Genomic DNA, 18,689 nt, shown 5'->3' on the forward strand with positions numbered 1-18,689 from the left:
TCAGACCCTTATCTGTTGTATAGAACGGCCTATCCTCAGACCCTTATCTGTTGTATAGAAGGGCCTATCCTCAGACCCTTAGCTGTTGTATAGAACGGCCTGCCCTCAGATCCTTATCTGTTGTATAGAAGGGCCTGTCCTCAGACCCTTAGCTGTTGTATAGAGGGCCTATCCTCAGACCCTTATCTGTTGTATAGAAGGGCCTATCCTCAGACCTTTAGCTGTTGTATAGAAGGGCCTGTCCTCAGACACTTAGCTGTTGTATAGAGGGCCTGTCCTGAGATACTTAGCTGTCGTATAGAGGGCCTGTCCTCAGACACTTAGCTGTTGCATAGAGGGCCTGTCCTGAGATACTTAGCTGTTGTATAGAGGGCCTGCCCTTAGACGCTTGGAGGGTGGGCAGGTAGCATAGATGAGGAAGGTGCCAGGCTGGGTAGGAACAATTAATTGGATGTGTACAGTTCACAACCTGCAGCTCTCAACAAAGACTACTGGGGTTCACCTGTCCCATAGAAATGGGGATCACTGTTACTGGAGCTCAGAAAATGTTAAGAGAGGCCCGCAGTCGAAACTGTTATGTAGAGACATAAGATAAAGTGTTATCCACTGAACGAGTTTGGTTTGCAGGTTTCTATTCCACAACACCCATTGTACAGATATTTTAAGCCTATGTAGTTAAGCCCAGAAAAGTGGGAAGCGAGAGAAAAAGATACAGAACACCAAGATAGACAGAGGCTGATGCTTTGCTAATTTCCAGCTCCCATTCATAAGTAGATGATATAAATATTTTATATGTCCCCCTCAGCTTCAGTATTTAACTATAACACTCATTGTGTAGATACCACACTTAGTTATTAGGCGTTAATATGTAAAATAGATTAGTATGTTGTAGTGTGGGGAAAGTTTATGTTTAAAGTGGCACAATGTCTTCAGTGCTGCGATAAAAAGTATAACATGTGGTGTGGTTGAGTGGAAGACAGTGAAGACCTCCAAGACGCTTAGTTTTAGCTGCTTTCACTCTGTTGTCCACTCGTCCTGTGTGTTTATGCAGGATTTTTGGAAGTTTCCATCTAGTTCTTCAGATAGTCTCTAAAAAAAAAAAAAAATCTGAAGGAGAAATTGCCTCATAAAATATTTTATGGAATGTGCACTAATTTGTGGCAAGTATCAGTTAAAGTATCAGTTCCCTGGGTTTCTTTTTCTCTGACGTCATTGCCATGGCCTGAGTGTGCATCCATCAGGTCTCTCAATCCAGAAAGGACGTTTGTAAATATGTGTGTTCCCTATACTTATTTGTAAAGAGGTACGTCATGATGAACGCCTGCCAGCCTCGTTCTAACCACTAGTCTGCTTCCTTTGCAAGGTACGCCGGGAATACAGGAAATTCTTTAGAGCAAATGCTGGAAAGAAAATCTATGAGTTTACACTTCAGAGAATTGTAAGTTGACACTGTCTGGCTAATTAGCATTATTAGATTAACCACTTAATAGCACCAGCCTAGTAAAATAATGACTTTTAAAAACCGACATAAATCATAGGCATAAAAGGACTTTAGTTAACCCTCTGTGTCTTCTACAAGTTCAAATACAATTGTGTCAGAACTGTTAGGGGCTTGTGATTGATATAATTGATAAAATGGTTATTTTATTTGACATAGAAAACTAGGAAGGTGAGGTGAAGGAAGTCAGGTTTTTGCCCTGTTAAACTGCTTTGGGCTCTGGAAGGCAAGCTTTGTAATAGGTTGGTGGACGCAAGGCACCTGGGAGCAGAGGTGGGTGAGGCTGGATTCTGGAGTTGCCCTGCTCGGGGGTGTAGTGTGGTGAAGCTGTAAATGCTGCCATCAGCCAGTACTTCTGTTATTTGTAACATGAGTAACTTCTGTGGTTCTCATTTGGTCATGGGAGGTTTTTACTTTGAGCAGTGATAAGGCTTTTCCAGTGCCTGGCCCATGTTAAGTGGAATGATCCTTTGACACATGATGGGGTTGTGTTCCAGCAAACCACATCCTAAGTTGAGAATATCCTATGCCAAGAGTGCATTTTCCACACCTAACCTACTGAGTGTCACAGCTTAGCGACATGGTCCACGTCGGCAGTCTGTCCGTTGTCAGTCTGATCACACGACTGGCTGAGCCCGGCATTCACGGCCCAGCTTCTTCGGAGAGCCTTGCACTGCGCCCACTGGCCCATGCAGACGTCAGAGTGTGAAGTGTGGTTTCTGCTGACTATGCATTACACTTGCACCACTGTAGAGTCAAAAATTTCTAAGTTGAACCATCCCAAGTTAGGGACCACTTTTGTTCTATAATATAGCTTGCCCAGAACTTCCTACAGTGATGAGTGTGTTCTATCACTTGAGTGAATAGCTCTTATCCATGTGTAGTTATATACAGCACTTGGAAAGCATCAGTGTGACTGAGAGACTAGTCATTTAATTTTAGTTCCCTAAAATGTAAGTGTAAGTAGCTCCTGTGAGTGGCTCCCTGTTGAACAGAACAACCCTACTGTGATATCCGTGTTGGCCAGTGCTGATGGTAGTAACTGTCTGTTATCATCTTTCCTGATAACTGTTTGGTGGAGCTCACATCCCCCAGTAGATGTGAAAGAGGTCAAGAGAATTATCAGAGGAGAGACACAATTTTACGGACTCAAACTGATCGATTCACTGAAAGACTGGTCTGAATGATCGAGGACCGTGCATCACACTGTCTTCCTGGTGCATTTTTCCTCATCTAGTATTTTCTGTCATACCCAACACAGGTGCAAAAATACTTCTTGGAAATGAAAAATAAAATGCCTTCCTTGTCACCAATAGACAAAAATTGGCCATCAAGACCTTACCTGTTCTTGGACTCAACTCACAAGGAGCTGAAAAGGATCTTCCACTTGTGGAGGGTAAAATATGCCACGCTATCTTTTCTAGGTCATTCTTGGTTTTGGTGTTTGAAGGCTGCTCTGTAAAATCCAGTCTTAACACAGCTATCACCTTGATGAGGACGGCCTGAGGACTTGGACATGGTGTGCCTCCTCCTGTACTTGGCCTTCTGTGAGAAATCCTGCAGGAGCCAAGGCAGCGCCGGTGCCAGCTGCCCTTGATGTAGCAGGAAGGAGGAGGAGGTCACGGCTGCGCCTAGTTTCCCTTTAGTTTCCAGGTGGTTTGCGTAGCTGGGGTTTCTTTCTATGAAGGGACTCTGCAGGAGATAGAAATCATTAATCGTGCTGGGTGGTGGTGGCACACGCCTTTATTACCAGCACTTGGGAGGCAAAGGCAGGCAGATCTGGGTGGTGGTGGCACACGCCTTTATTACCAGCACTTGGGAGGCAAAGGCAGGCAGATCTCTGAGTTCGGGGCCAATCTGGTCTACAAAGAGAGTTCCAGTTCTCAGCTACACAGAGAGACTGACTGTCTCGAAAAAGCAAGCAAGCAAACAAACAAACAAAAAGAAAAGAAACCATTAATTAGAAAGATCTCCAGACAAGATAGTTAAGTCCTACTAATTAGTGTGCATTTACTTTACCAGATTTATTAACACATATACTAATATACATGTAAACGTACACATTTCAAACTAGAAAGTGAGCACTGCAGTCCCTCAAGGACAAAATTTCCTCTGTCCTAAATAAAGGGAAGCTGAAAAGCTATTTTATGTCACCTTTTACTTTAGTACTATTGTGGGAGCCCGTTTTCAGGTTCCTCGTGGCTTTACCCAGCAGGTCCGCATAGAGAGGATGATTAGGACCACGGGCCTGAGTGCAGGTGTCTGAGACGGTCTGCACTTGGCTGTGCTGGGGGAGGAGGTCTTTTGCTCCACCCCCTTGGCGTCTCTATAAATACCCTGGGGCAGAGACAGTCAGGGTTCGTTGGACTAGGTTCCAGGCCTTCTTGAGGGTGTCCTTTATTTTCTATCTGTTCATCTCCACAATCTAAATCCTTCTATCTAGTATTTCCTGCTGTTCGCACTCAAGAAAACTCTGGGGAACTGTGGGGTTGGTGGGTAAATGCCCCGCATACAATCAGGATTTATTTATTTATTTGTGTGCATTTTATTTATTTGTTTGTTTGTTTGTTTATGTGCATTGTTGTTTTACCATGGGTGCCAGGTCCCCTAGAACTGGAGTGACAAACAGTTGTGAGCTGCCATATAGGTGCTGGGAATTGAACCCGGGTCCTCTGGAAGGTCAGTCAGTGTTCTTAACCATTGAGCCATCTCTCTAGCCCCTACTGTCAGGTTCCTATGGGAACAGAGTGCCTTGTGCAAGCTTTGGAGCTTGTAGACCTGAGTGTCCAGGGAACTCAGGTCCACGTGGGGTCAGATACCACTGCTGACCAAACCTTCTGAGGAAATGTGAGTGTTGGTATTGCCTCTTCTCGTGGCAAGACTTTCTTTGAATAACTTGGTTGTTACGTGGATCATTGAACGTATGTGGTTGTTAGATGTTATAAATCATTATTAGAAAGGCTTGTGGATATGACCAGTGGCTGTATATTCCAGGCAGTTCTCTCCTTGGTCACATTTAAGAATAACATCATTCCTAATTAGTATGATTCTTGGATTCCAAGTTCTGTTCTTAACAGGTTTTAACAGTCTCTCAATTCCTTGTGTTCCTCTTCGAGTCTGACGTGGAAACTATTTTCAAACCCAAGAGCAGGAGTTGCAGTGTCGGACTCTCCTCTGCTCTGTCTCTGCTCACCTTTTCCTCCTGTGGGTGGAGGCTGGGGAGAAGCTGTTTACTCTTGAACAGACCTTATCATGGAGTTGATGCTCTCATTCTTCCTAGAGTTATTTCAATGAGGCACTAGTCCACCTGTGGTCTGATTCTTTGAAAAATCTGTCCCTGCTCCTCTGGCCTGCCCTGTCCCCATGCACTTTATCCTCAGAGTCAGAGTTGAGGGGTTCCCAGAGCCCCTTGCACCCTAGAAAGTGGTAATGGGGGAAACGTAAGCATTGTTTTTCAGACTGTCCATAACATGCTTATGGATCATGAAATCCGTTTAGTAGAGGACTCCCATCGTGTCTTGCTCATTTGTTTTTGAGACAGGTTCCTACTCAGGCTGACCTCAGATTTGGTCAGCAGGCCTTGAACTCATATTGTTTCTACCTCAGCCTCCCAAGTGCTGGGATTCGAGTGTCTGCAGACATGTCCAGCTACTACATCCTTTTTAAAATGAAAAGCAGTAGAATTAAAAAGTAAGAGTACATGCTTTTGGGTTAGAGGGGTATGTATGTGTAAATCTACATGGGGTTGCCATACTGTGTCATATAGTGTTATTTCTTGTGATTGTGTATTCAGGAATGACAGCCTCGGGCCTGAGGATCTTTGGGGATTTACATTGTAGCAGAATGAATCTAGACTCCCTTTGCATAGACCACATAGGCCCTTGTTATACTTTGAAGCAGCATTCCAAAATCTGCAATACAAATGGTTCATAACATTTTCTTAAGACCAGCTTTTGGAAATCAAAGTGGGTTTGAGTTTTCAAATGAACGTTATGTGCATTTTCACTGTGACTCTTCAGTTAGCATACTTAAGAAGAAGAAATTGGCCAGGGTGGTGGTGCATGCCTTTAATCCTAGCACTTGAGAGGCAGAGACAGGCAGATCTCTGTGAGTTCCAGGACAGCCATGGTGAGTTCCAGGACAGCCAGGGTTCTGCAGAGAGACCCTTTCCGGGGGGGGGGGGGGGGGGGGGGGGGGACAAAACAAAAAACAAACAAAAAAAGCAAACCCCCCTGAGAATGTATTTGTCTAAGTGGTTCTTTATTCTTCTCATATCTCACAGTGTAAAAAATACAGGGACCAGTTCACAGACCAGCAGAAACTTATTTATGAAGAGAAGCTAGAGGCCAGTGAACTCTTCAAAGACAAGAAGGCTTTATATCCTTCTAGGTATGTATGTTTGCTCTTACTCAGAAATACCAGTGTTGTACTGATTTTTTTTTTCTTAACTATGTCTCTGCATCTTTTCTCAGTTTAATTCCAGTAATGGCTGAAGCCACTCCACTGGCTATCAATACACCTAACACTGGGCAGCAGCTTCCGTGAGACGCAGAAGGATTACAGTTGTTGGTTTTGCTCCGTTGGCCTTAGCTTAAATCATTTGCTAAACAGGAGGTCCTCCAAAATGAAAGTTGTATGAGGTGTTAGGGTAAACGGTCATTGTACAACCCTGTTCTCAAGGCTCTTTCTGCACTGAACCGTAATCACTGTTGGCATCTTCCTGCCAATATGAAGTTAGATCGGAAACTCATTTGTAAGGTCAATGGCAGGGACAGACTGGTCATTACTCTTTCTTGATCCTTAAGCATGGACCCATGGTGTCCTCTGGCTGCTGATCGGCTTGTCATAACCTCAGTGGCCTGTACAAAAGTTCAGTTCCTTTGTTGTGGACACCATGAACTCAGGACAAGAGTAAACTTGGTATATTTATCAGTTCCCCCCACATTCCTGTTCCTGTTTCAGCTAGTCTTTATATAAACAAGTGGGTTACGTAATTTCAAACCAGAATCTCCAGTGACTTGTAGCTTTTCCTAAAGATCTAGAAATAAAGATCTTGGTATTACATGCCAAGTAGTCCTGTGTATTCCACGTACCTGTATGATGTCTATCCGTATATATGTTTGAAAACCCTACTTTTAAAAGGGTTAAATTAGCATAATTACCAGGCCCATTGGGTTTGAATATTTTTTTTTTTTTTTTTTTTGGTTTTTTGAGACAGGGTTTCTCTGTGTAGCTTTGTGCCTTTCCTGGTACTCGCTTTGGAGACCAGGCTGGCCTCGAACTCACAGAGATCCGCCTGCCTCTGCCTCCCGAGTGCTGGGATTAAAGGCGTGCGCCACCACCGCCCGGCTTGGGTTTGAATATTTTAAATTGCAATGTTTCTTCCATGAGCTGCTTATGTGGATGTTTAAGATGGCTCATACTTCCTGAGTCACACACATGACTAAAATCCAAATTTATCTAACTTGCCTACTATGTGAAGACTGAGCCAGCCAACAGGAAAGCGGTGTGTTTTCTTCGGCACCTGATTTCATTCATCCTTTCCTTTATAATTCTTAAGTTAGACAGCAACCTTCTTAAACATTTCCCATAGAAGACTTTAAAACAGCGGGGTGAGGGAGTGGGGGTGGGGTGTAGAATGTATCACTAAGGAAACGGACTAAAATTAGGCTCCTAGCACTTTTTATTATTAAAAACACAATTAACTATGAACACAAAGTAACTTCAAGTCAAGTCCCTTCTGGGGAGCTGTGTCAGTTTCTGGAGAGGGTGGCGCACTCTCTTCGCCTGTGGGAGATGTGGAAGAATTTGCCTCCCGAGCTGAGAAGCAGCAGTGTCTATGGATGTCTCCTAATGTCCTGGAGCTGCAGAGGGCTGGCCACCTACTCAAACTTTCCTTCCCTGAGCCTCCACCCACAGCACAAGCATGTCAAGCCTTCTGTGGTTATTTCCAGAAATGAACTCACAGTGAAGCTGTAAGTCCTGTGGGCCGGCCAGCACTCCTTTTCTTGGTGCCTTCTAAACACTGCCCCGCGGGAGTCACCCGGGGTCTCCAAGGAGAGTGCATTTAAGTGACCTCTGGGCAGAAGCAAAAGGCTCTGGCTGTGCGTGAGTGCCTGTCACCTCCAGGCACATCCTGAGGTGGCCTTAAGTCTGCAGAGTCCCATGGGAAAACCAAGTAGTATATGATAGTCTTCTTTTGCACGATTGTCAAACCCTAGATGCATCCTTTCCCAGAGGGTTATTGACTTCCTTACTCTGTGTGAAAATGACTTTTGTCTTTGGAACAGGTGGTGATGATAATGTTGTCGTCCTTTCTCATTGGCTTACGTTGTTTACTTGTGTTGGTGCGCCCTGGGTCAGCAGCTGTTAGCTTTCCTTCACACAGGGCCACACTGGCTGTCCGTGGTGCTTTCTCTCCCGATCATAACAAGTGAGACGTTTTTTATCACAGCTCCACCCACCAGTTGCCACTGGCTGCGTTGAAATGTATTTGACATAAGTTTGAGGCTTCATTTCTAACTTAAATCTGAAACAGGTGCCTGTGCAAAGTGTAAAATAAATTGAAGTCACTTTCGTGACATTGTTGATGATTTCTTGAGATCACCTGGTCTGTCTCCTTCAGACAGTGACTTACCTGTTTGAAACGATTTCTAAGGTACAAGATTTTTTTTCCCCTTTAGTGTTGGGCAACCATTCCAAGGAGCTTACCTGGAAATCAACAAGAACCCAAAATACAAGAAACTCAAAGATGCTGTTGAAGAGAAGATCATTATTGCTGAAGTTGTGAACAAAATTAACCGTGCTAATGGGAAGGTAAAAATGCTGACGACCTCCAAGCTTCAGACGCTCCTGTGCGTTCAGAGTGTCGTTTCCCTGTTTCTGAATTAATACAACTTGCATTTCACATTCCAGTACAGTTAACTGTGGAGGAGGAATCTCTCCTCATCTTTAAATGTAGGTACAGCTTTTCTGCTCTCTGAAATTCTGAGAAATTGGAAATGGGAGAGCCGGGGAGATGGCTCAGTGGATTAAAAAAAAAAAGCACCTGCTCTGCAAGTGTGAGGACCCGAGTTCAAATCCCAAGCTCCCACTTATAGAACTGGGCATGGTGTGCTTTCTTATAACCCCACTGGAGTGTGAAGATCCTGGGAGCTTGGCCAGCCAGCCTCGCTAGAACAGAGAGGTTCCAGTTCCCGGAGAGACCCTTTCTCAAGGGAATAAGGCGGAGAAAGGTAGATGACGCTCAGTGTCACCCTCTGGCCTGCACACGTGTGCACCTATGCACACTCACAGCCACACACTCGTACGCATGCACACAAACTTTCATATACACGCATGTGTAAAAGGTTTTCAGAATTCATTATTTATGTGTCTGTTTGCATAAGTATGCTTGCTGAGAGACAGCAGAATAAAACATCTACTTCTGGAAATAACTAAGGACTTACACTTAGGGCCATTTTGGAGTGTTTTGGGTCATTGGTCTAAACATACTTTTTTGTCTTGTCTCAGAGTACATCTCGGATTTTCCTCTTGACAAACAATAACCTTCTCCTTGCTGACCAAAAGTCTGGGCAGATCAAGTCTGAGGTCCCCCTGGGGGATGTGACCAAGGTCTCCATGAGTTCACAGAACGATGGCTTCTTTGCCGTCCACCTCAAGGAGGTAAGCTTCACCCGGCAGCCTGACGTAAAAGCTGCTCTTCGTGTCCTACTTCCTGTCTACAGACAGTTGTCCTCACCTGACTGGCCCTTCCTCTCTTCCTCCCGCTGACCTGTGAAGTTTAACGGTGTTCACCCACATCTAAAATCTCAGGCTTCATTTTCAGCAATTGAATTATAGTTTCATTGGCTTGCTCACGTGACTTCTGAGAGTAATTCGTGAAGACGTTGAGATGTTTGATATTATGTCTCTTCCTGGTGTTTCTTCTGTGTGACCACTTGAAAATGTCATCTCTGTCCTTGTTCATCTTTAACTTGGTGGTGTAGCAAAGGCTGAAACTATAGTAAAACCTTTTCCATTGATTCTGATCTAAATTTCTTTTAAGAGTTCATGCTTTTTTACCTAAATAGGACCGCTGGCTTGAATGGAAAGGTTTAAGTGCAGGCACTAGTTTTTTATTTTGGTGACCGGGGCCGTGCTGTTTTTAACTCCTCATTCATCTCAACTTTAAAATGATTGTATCTGCTACATAACAGCAGTCTCAGGCTTTATGCACACTGCACAGAAGTGCTTAACAGAGCGATTCTCACGTAATTGTCATACCAAATAAATGTTAGCATCTGTTAATCATATATAGAAAAGACCCAGAGGCTTTCCTTAGTCTGTTTACCCCACCATGGATTAGAGAGACATATCAAGTCATACAACAACTGTTCTCAACCTCAGTTACACACAAAAACAACTTGGAAGTTTGGAGAACTTCTGCTGTCCTGGCCACATCTTTATCTAAAGTCTGCGGATCTCTCAGCTTGGGGATACCCTGTGCAGCTGCCTTGGTTGTTTGAAGAATTTTTGTTGTTACTTCTTTTTTAAAAAATTGATAAGTTTTTTAATCATTCTTTGTAATTATTTATTGTGTGTGTGTTTGTAGGAGTTAGGACAACTTGTGGGAGTCAGTTTTCTCTTTCCGCTGTGACAGCCCCAGGGATCAAACCCTGGTCATCAGGCTTCACCACAAGCACTTGAGCCATCTCACTGGCCCCTGCGTTACTTTTAAAAACCGAGTCACTGAAAGGTTTTTGAGCAGTGCTTTGAGAAGGAGTTACAAGTTGGGTTGTTGCCCGTCATAAAACTTGACTGTGCAAACCTACCACAATCAAGGCTTCTCCGGGGGTCTGCAGAACGCTGCCCTGGTCCATCGACCAACTTGAGGTATCACAGTATCAGTCTTGCCCTCACTGTTCATCTGGGAACAGGTTTGAGGAGACGGTTAGGTTTCCCTCCTGCGAACCTTTCCCTCCTCTGTCTGACCTGTGACTTGTCTTTGCAGGGCTCAGAAGCAGCCAGTAAAGGAGACTTTCTCTTCAGCAGTGACCACCTGATTGAAATGGCCACCAAGCTGTATCGCACGACTCTCAGCCAAACCAATCAGAAGCTCAACATCGAGATCTCCGATGAGTATGTCCACGTATTGTGTAGTCCACTTTTCACTTTCAGCTTTACCGTTGTGGTTTGGTTCTCCACTGTCATCCATGAATACAACTGGTTTAGGTAGCAGTATGTGTCTAGGATTTGTGGCCAGCCAAACCCGTTTCCTAAGTAGTGAGACAGATAATGTAAATGAAAATTAATCAGTAGGTGACATGGTTTTGGCTTGTAGAAGCAGAAAGCAAAGGCAGGGTATCGTTTTTGACAGGGAGATCAGGGAGACCTCTCAGCTGTAAATTGACTAAGGGAGCAAGCTGGACACAATGCAGGAAGATGCTGTGTGGCGCAAACAGGAAATAGGTGCAAAGGTCCCCAGACAGGAGCAATCTATGGCAGAGTGAGACTGGGGGAGAAGATCCTGGACAGAAAAAGCGGAGTCCACTTATGTGGGGCTTGGGTTAAACAAAGAGTAAAGCCATTCCTGAGAATGGTAAAGACTATGAGGGGTATGAGCACAGGTATGGCCTTCCCTAGTTTTCTGGGATGGCCTTAGCTACAGTGTGGCAGTTCCTCGAGTGAGAAGCTGGAGTAGAACAGAGGACCAAGAGTCTGGGCTGTCTGCAGAGAGGTGATGCTGCCTAAGCGAGGGGTGAAGAGGAGGTGGTGAGGAGTAGTCCCCTCTGCATGTGATGAGACGGAAGACAGGGCCCAGCTGTGGCGCTGCTTGGCGCGTGTATGCATGCTGAAGAAAGGGCCATATGGGTAGAGGGGCAGTCCTGTGTCCGAGATGGCTTTCATTTCATGTATTGGTAACTGGAGTTACAGAAAAGGCATTTCCTATTGCCAGGGTCTGTAAGTCATGCTAAGACTGGTGGAAATGTAGAATTGACTCCTTCTTAAAGTCTTTACATGCACATTTTAATTATGGATAACTAATGTCCCAAGATTTTATTTTCAAAGCCAAGACTATTGGCAGCTTCCTGCTGATACTCCCAGTAGTCATGGAGCAGAGGCAGAAGGATTGCTGCCAGTTCAAGGCCAGGCTGGTCTACAGGGCAAAGTCCAAGCTAGTTAGGGCTAAATATCAAGAGCTGTTGGAAAAGAGAAAAGTCTGTTCTAGTCCGTCTTTCCCTTGGCATCTTCCTGAAATAAATCCATAACCCATCCTGTGTCTCCTCTGGACACTGGGCTCTGAGCTGTGCTGGACTCCACAGCGCTGTGAGCCAGTCCTCACGCGGGGATGCTGTGTGGTTGGGAGGTGGTCCTTTGTGAACACTCCACATGGAGTGGCTGTTTGGACAAGATGTCTTTAGAAGGGAAAAAGAATATTAGGAAAAATTAATAGCAGACTGGAGTCCAGTTTAATCTGGTTTTAACCTGTTTGGCCCTGTTAGCTTCGTGCTCCCCTTGGTTGAAGCTTATTATGATTTGGGGTGCTGGGGTTTTTTGGCCTTTGTCACTCACCACGAGAAGATCCTTTGCACCCCAAATGAAGACCTGGCCCCCCTGGTGCCTGGATGCGGCAGCCCGTACAGTCATAGAAGAGCTGACGCCCAAGTCCAGAACCTGAGGGGTTTCCACTTCTCAGCATTTCCCTCACGGCTGTTCCAAAATCACTGCTCTCCCAGAATATTGGTGGCAGTGCACGTGGGAAGAGAAGAGCTCCCCGATAAAACTTGAAGATCTTTCTAAATGCAGAACTTGTCTGAGCCTCCGAGATCTGGTTCTTCCCATAGACACGGAGGCTTTCAGGGGACGGGTGTTTGTGTTTCCCAGTTGTGGTCAAGAGAAGGATCTGTCCAGTGACTGTCTTCACCTAGAAATGACTCTGCCCTGCCCATCCAGACAGGCGTGTGACATTCTGGATGTCACAGGCTTCCAGGAAATAGTCATCTGAGTGAAGATGTACAGTGTGGCCACGTGAAAGACAAATATTTGGGAGCATTATGACCCTTCTCCTGTTGTATTTCCCAATGGTTGATCTGATGAAAATAGACCAGTGGATTGACTCTTCCATATCCCATGTGGATTCTTTCCCTGACACCCTAGGAGGCCTGGAGAGCAGTTTCCAGGCAGTCTCTTTCATAGACCCTGGGGCTCCCAAGCAGACCTTAGAAATCTTTCCCTCATGGAACAGTTCAGATTTAACACTTTCCCGTCCCTGGCAGAGATGGCTGGTCCTATATTTCCAGCCCTACACTCTTGATTCCAGCCCATCGCCAGATGTGTAGAACATGTGTCCTGAACAGCGTGCCGTTAGGTGACTGTGCCGTTCCTTATACTGCCTCACTTTTCAGAAGTGGAAGTAGTTGCTCTAACAAACTGGTTTCTGTGGTCATTGTGGATAATTGGGAGTCTTCAGAAAGCTAATGAATACAGGTGTGGAAATGAGGGTTGAAGTCTCACTAAGGCTATTTTGTAATTCCTGGTCCTTAAACTCCCAGACAGACAATGCTGTATAGACTGTGAATGTTTCAACATGAGTCTCCACTGTTACTAACCCATGCTCCTTTTACTTTGAAATTCTGGCTGCAGTTAACACTGTGAGATAATATAGTCCATATTCCTGTTGGCTGGAGAATGCTTTTCTATAAAATGGAAATAGGTAACAGTAGTTAATCTCTCCTCAATTAAGGCTAAGTCTATGTAAACGACCAAGGACAGTATGGTTCATAGTATAAAATACATTTAGCTCTGGCGGTTTCCCATGTGAATTCTGGTTGTGCCACATGAACATAGAGAAAGTATAAGATTTACAAAATAATTGAATTTGTGTTCAAGTTGGTTTTTTTGTTTGTTTTTTGAGACACGCAAGTGCAATTATATATGTAGCCAAACATGTTGTAGGGCCTTTAATTATAGCACCTTTAACTTTGGGAAGCAGAATCAGGAAGATCTCTGAGTTCAAGACCAGCCTGATAAACATAGTGGTTCCAGGCCATCCCAGGCTGCATAGGGAGACCTTGTCTCAAAAAAAAGAATAATAATGTATACTAAGTGTTGGTTACGCTGCGGCGCTCGTGGCTGACCGCGCCGGCAGAGGAGAGTGCTGATCGGAAGAATCACAAGCCATGGTTACCTTTCTAGAGCTTTATTGGGAGAGAGTGGGGGGGAGAGAGAGAGGAGAGAAAGAAACAGAAACAGAGAGACCATGTGGAGGGAAGAGAACGGAAGGAGAGAGGGCGGAAAGGAAGAGAGGGCACAGAGGGCACGCCTGCTTTTTAGGCTGGGCCGCCGCCGCAGGCTAGTGACGTAATTAAGGACAGAATCCTTACACTAAGGATGTATCCCAGGTAGAAGAATGTAGAATTATAGTTTTCTATCCCTGGTGCTTGAGTAGAAGAAAAAGGACCCATTTGAAAGGTCAGTGCCGGTGTCCTTTTCAAACAGCAGGGTCTAGGGACCTAGCTCAGTCGGGAAAAACGCTGGCCAGGGTGAGCACCTGAGTTCAGGCCTCAGCACCCGCGCCGAGTGCTGGTGAGATGGTTCCTACTTGTAACCCCAGTGCTAGGGAGGCAGGCGGAAACCCTAGGGTTCTCTAGTCAGCCAGTTTAGCGTGACTGGGGAGCTGTGGGGTCTAGTAAGAGACCTTCCCTCCAAGGACAAGGTAGATAGTATCTGGAGTAATGGCACCTACAGCTGGACTCTAACCTGTACAACAGATGCAGGTGCACCCACACAGACATGCTCACGAACACGCAAAATAGATACAACAGCGTATGCGTTAGAAGCCTGGGTCTCATTTCACCCCGGGAGATGCTGTTGTCAAACATGGCCTTTTAACTGGGGCTAATGTATCCTTCAGAGCCATTGGCCCCTTGCTGTGGGTGTCAGCCTTACTAACCACATGCTTTCTGCATGAGGCACTTGGGAACGCACCAGTAGCTTAGGAGGCTTTTCCCCCAGGTACGCAGTGGGGGAGGGGAGGTCCTGAAAGGGCTCCTTAGGATGCAGGATGAAAGAATCACTGGTGTGGGGTGGGTGCGAAGAGCTTTCTGAAATTCTATTGGTTCATGTGTTTGATTCGTGGAGCATCTAATCTGACCTTTTAAAAACTTGGCCATGTAAAAGTGAGGAAAGGTGGAGTCCCATCATGTTAATGTACAATTATGTGACGTCCCCATTGAAACGCAAAGTAATTACTGTCCGCTCTGCTTACCTTGCTGGAGTATGGTAAACTTCCTTTGCTTGGGGCTAGTTGATGACCAGTGGGAGTGGAATGCCGCCATGGTTCCTCATCAGATGTACAGTGGAAAGGGGTGATAAATACCTCCCAGGGTCAATGTCCCTTACAAGACGGGAAAGCTGGTGTTCCTGTACCCCATCTGCTCTGCGTGCGCCTGAGTGTGTTTGGTTCTCTTCTCCTAGGTTCCTGGTGCAGTTCAGACAGGACAAAGTGTGTGTGAAGTTTATTCAAGGCAACCAGAAAAACGGGAGCGTGCCAACCTGCAAACGAAAGAACAATCGGCTCCTGGAAGTCGTGGTCCCTTAAGAGACGCTTCCTCCTCTCTGCCCTCATGGACTTGTTTCTTCGTAATAGTGCAATTTGATTTTGTTTTATTTGGGGCTCACAGTATGTTTGGGGATTGCCAAAGGCTAGCTGTTAGAGTCCTTTGGCAAAATTAAAAGTATCTGACTAATCAGTTTTAATTATTGGAATAGTTAATCCTTAAGTCCACAGTCTGCCCTGGGCAGGATTATAGAAATTAACAATGTCTGTTTCCGTGTCCTATGTGTTTTCTCCTCAGTTACCATTTTAGACTTGTGTCCCATAAGCCCACGTATTACCCGTAAATCACTAGTGCTTGTAAGCATAGGAGGGGGCTTACATTCGTTTATCAGATATTTATTGAACGCCTGCTTTTTGCTGGGCACTGTGCTGAACTTATTAGGAACCTTTTTATTTTTAAAGCTGTTGCCTTCTGGCTGATGTGTGCTGGCAAAGGAACAGCTAAGAAAGTGGAAGAGGTGGAGGCCAGATGATACCGCTCGTGTTGAGAGCGTTAGCAGCAACCCTGGAGTGGGACGTAAACAGTCCACACCTCGGGAAGCTGGGGGCCCGGGGGATTGGAGGTAGGTGACTGAGTGAAATTCCTCTGCTTTTTTTTTTTTTTTTTTTAACCTATTTGAAAAAGAGAAAACTGACATTTAGGTGGGCACAGTTACTTGTTCAGGTCCCCATTAATTACTTTCTGTTAGAAACAGAAGTTACTCTCACTTTAGGAAAAATAACTGAAGCAGGGCAGCAGAATGCCTTGCTGCTGTTCCGGAGAAGCATGAGATGCGGCCCTCCATACCCATGGCACCTGCGCCCAGAGTCGGTAGCTGTGGAAACGGCACACAAGAGAAAGCCAAGAGCCGTTCAGAGTGGCAGACCTTCTCTCCGATGTGCAATAAAACATCCAAGATCGCCCTTGAAAGTTTTATTTATAATATACATTTGTTTTTTGTATGAGAGAGGTTCAGGGTGTGTATTTTAGTCAAAGATCAAAATTAAGTTAGAATTAGTTTTCAGGGCTTCTTGTTTTTTCTTTCTTTAAAATTTACAATAAGGATTCACTTTGGAAACCACATTTTAAACTCTGGAATTGAATTGTTTCTTATTTGGGAGGATCATGTATATACATTGGGATTCTGTTAAATAATAAAATTGTTCTAATTTGGTGCCATTTGCTGAATCACAACTGTATTTTTGTATCGGAAGCTATTTTCATATGTTACATGTCTAATGTGTCACAGAAAGGTTTTCCATCCAGACATTATACGGTCTCTGTGTTAATGGCATTCCACTAATCTTTTTGTACCAGGATCAGCCAATGAAAATACTCTCTGGGGATTTTCTTTTGATTTTTGTACTTTAAAAAAAAAAAATTCTGATAAAGAAATTCTCGGACGTCTCTGTGTTTATTGGCTCAGGTGGAGGATATACATTGTTTACAGTTCCTAAGGTGGTAAGTTAACAGTTCCTGCTGTAGGTGAGTGGAAGTTTAGGACTGCTTGGTGACTTTTCAACAGCATATACTTACTGAAAATGCTCAGAGCATTCAAAGCCCTGGTCCACGGGAAGGTCATGAACTGTTCGTTCACTCACCACCTGCTGCCCGGCGTCTGCCTCCAGAAGTTAACCTTTCCGTGGCCCTGCAGTACGGCCGTGTTTGCCTCAAAGGAAAGAGTGTGGAGTCTTGTCTTCCGCTCCGTGGACAGACAGAAGCCCGCGTGTTCGTGGACACGTTCTTGCCTTTTTCGCCCAGCAGGATGCCACAGAGAACAAGTTCTTTTAACGGTGGCATCGTCCCTTCTCGTGAGGTATCCTGCGTCTTCTCTGGCTACCCACTCCTCATCTCTGAGTCGCTTCTTGAGTGGAGCTCGGAGTGCAGAGGGGCCATAGCGTGAGTCTGCTTGGTAAATTTTCCCACCGCATACCCAGTTTAGAGAATGTTCACTGTGGTGCTTTGTAACGGTAGCATTCCGCAAAGGTGAAGACCGGTTTCTGTTTAGTCTGAACAGCATTGTGAGTGTTGTATATGGATTTGCACAGAAATTGGGAGATATTGTCGCCTCTGCCTTCCATCTTTGTCATAGAGCTTGCTCTGTGTGAACGGTGCCTTTACATGGTAGGAAAACTTGCTTCCTTATTACGTATGAAGGTGGAGAGTCCATAGAAACCTGAATTCATGGAATGATGAACATGGTCGGTGGGAGTGATGTTGGGAGATTTTCAAATCAGAATATTTGGTCTTGGTCTTGGGGTTAGAATTGACTGCTCCTCAGAGGAACCCAGACTCTGAGAACCACTGAGGAAAATCCTGGAGTCCTCTTGTATCCGTGTATAACCTCCTGTATTTCAAACCCGCTTATGCCAAGCATAATCGTGCATGCCTCTAATTGCAGCACTTTGGAGACAGAGGCCACTGGATCTCTGAGTTTGGAGCCAACAATAAAAGCCTTCTAGTGTCTGTCCAGAGGTTGTCACCTCACTGTCACTGGGCTCTTTAGGGAATGCCTGCTGGTCCCCTGCCATGGAGAGAGGAAGTACTGGTGGAACTCAAATTCTTAGTGATCGTGGCCAGGCCACACAGCCCTGCTTATTCCCAAGCATCACTCAGAAGATTGCCCAGCCCTGAGGTGACTTCTTGGAGTTACTAACAGATGTAGTCCCAGAAAAGCAGGTTTCTGTATAAATAAAACACTGATTGGCCAGTGGCCAGGCAGGAAGTATAGGCGGGACAAGGAGAGAGGAGAATTCTGGGAAGTGGAAGGCTGAGTCAGAGAGACACTGCCAGCCGCCGCCATGACAAGCAGCATGTGAAGATGCTGGTAAGCCACTAGCCACATGGCAAGGTATAGATTAATGGAGATGGATTAATTTAAGCTGTAAGAACAGTTAGCAAGAAGCCTGCCACAGCCATACAGTTTGTAAGCAATATAAGTCTCTGTGTTGACTTGGTTGGGTTTGAGCAGCTGAGGGACTGGCGGGTGACAGAATTGTCCTGACTGTGGGCCAGGCAGGAAAACTCTAGCCACAGCAGGTCATAGGTCCCCAAGGCATAGTTGCCAGTGTGGGCAGTGTACCAATGGAATAACTCCTGACTGATTGCCTCCAACCTCTGTATGAGGAAGGAACGTGGAAATAGATGTGCTATGGAAGATCGATTCTGGCTTTGTATTTCAGACTTTTAGATCCGGAACTCAGATGTAATAAGGCCACCAGCTCCAGTTTGAGTGTCTCTGATTATTCTCCAGAGGTGATGGTCTGTATTTGTAGCAGGAGAAAGCTGCCCAAGTGTTCGGAGTATCATAGGCCTACCCTCAGCATTGAGGACTGGGCCTGGAATGTACGACGATGGACCGTTTTACTGGCACAGCACTTCAGTAGTGCGTTGACACTAAAGCTCGTGTAATTGAATGTTCTCCTAGTTACAGCACAGCTTAGTAAAATGCATTCAGAACAAAGGTCATTCTTTAATCCCCTTCAAAATAATAGGCACGATATTTCGTGGTTTTGGTGAAGTTTCAAATAACAAGTCTTCTCTTAGGGAGGGTTGAGTGGCCTCCTTGGTGTGTCTCTCCTGTTCCTGTGTTTAAGTTGGCTGTCACATGT

General features: G+C 45.2%; 1 protein-coding gene across 1 annotated transcript in view; it reads left to right on the forward strand.

The window, feature by feature from the left end:
• Myo1b (myosin IB) overlaps positions 1-16,257 on the forward strand; it is a 177,400-nt gene extending 161,143 nt beyond the window's left edge. The window contains 7 exon segments of the mRNA XM_052749431.1: positions 1,364-1,438; positions 2,760-2,894; positions 5,781-5,887; positions 8,182-8,314; positions 9,011-9,163; positions 10,491-10,618; positions 14,957-16,257. Coding sequence (XP_052605391.1) covers positions 1,364-1,438; positions 2,760-2,894; positions 5,781-5,887; positions 8,182-8,314; positions 9,011-9,163; positions 10,491-10,618; positions 14,957-15,080 — 855 coding nt within the window. The 3' untranslated portion in view covers positions 15,081-16,257.
• The last annotated feature ends 2,432 nt before the right edge of the window (positions 16,258-18,689 follow it).

This window comes from Peromyscus californicus, unplaced genomic scaffold, assembly GCF_007827085.1.
Source record: "Peromyscus californicus insignis strain IS unplaced genomic scaffold, ASM782708v3 Scaffold_21__1_contigs__length_65335640, whole genome shotgun sequence".
Lineage (NCBI taxonomy): Eukaryota > Metazoa > Chordata > Mammalia > Rodentia > Cricetidae > Peromyscus > Peromyscus californicus.